Source organism: Bison bison, unplaced genomic scaffold (assembly GCF_000754665.1).
Source record: "Bison bison bison isolate TAMUID 2011002044 unplaced genomic scaffold, Bison_UMD1.0 scf7180017864503, whole genome shotgun sequence".
In the NCBI taxonomy this organism is placed as follows: domain Eukaryota; kingdom Metazoa; phylum Chordata; class Mammalia; order Artiodactyla; family Bovidae; genus Bison; species Bison bison.
In genome coordinates, this window is record NW_011495061.1 from 304,063 (window position 1) to 304,295 (window position 233).

Genomic DNA, 233 nt, shown 5'->3' on the forward strand with positions numbered 1-233 from the left:
GTTGTCTTGCTATCACAATCTAGGGTAGGCTCGGGTCTTTCCTCAGTGCGGGGAGGACCTTTGCTTTCAGAAATGAACGTGGCGCAACATATCTCCACTCAGGCACCGGTGCGATGCTGATGGAGAAGTGTCTTTGGGACTGGTTGGGTTGCCTTTCTCCCCTTGGCCTTCGTGTTGGTGCTGGTGGTGCTGGTGGTGCTGGTGGTGCTGGTGGCGGTGCTCATGGCCTTGTG

The 233-nt window shown here is 56.7% G+C and overlaps 1 protein-coding gene across 1 annotated transcript in view; it reads right to left on the reverse strand.

The window, feature by feature from the left end:
- Positions 1-98: 98 nt before the first annotated feature.
- Positions 99-233, reverse strand: part of LOC104980579 (ubiquitin carboxyl-terminal hydrolase 17-like protein 6) — a 2,308-nt gene continuing 2,173 nt past the window's right edge. Inside the window, exon 2 of the mRNA XM_010829349.1 lies at positions 99-227. Within this exon, the coding sequence (XP_010827651.1) occupies positions 99-227 (129 nt within the window). The remainder of the gene's footprint in view (positions 228-233) is intronic.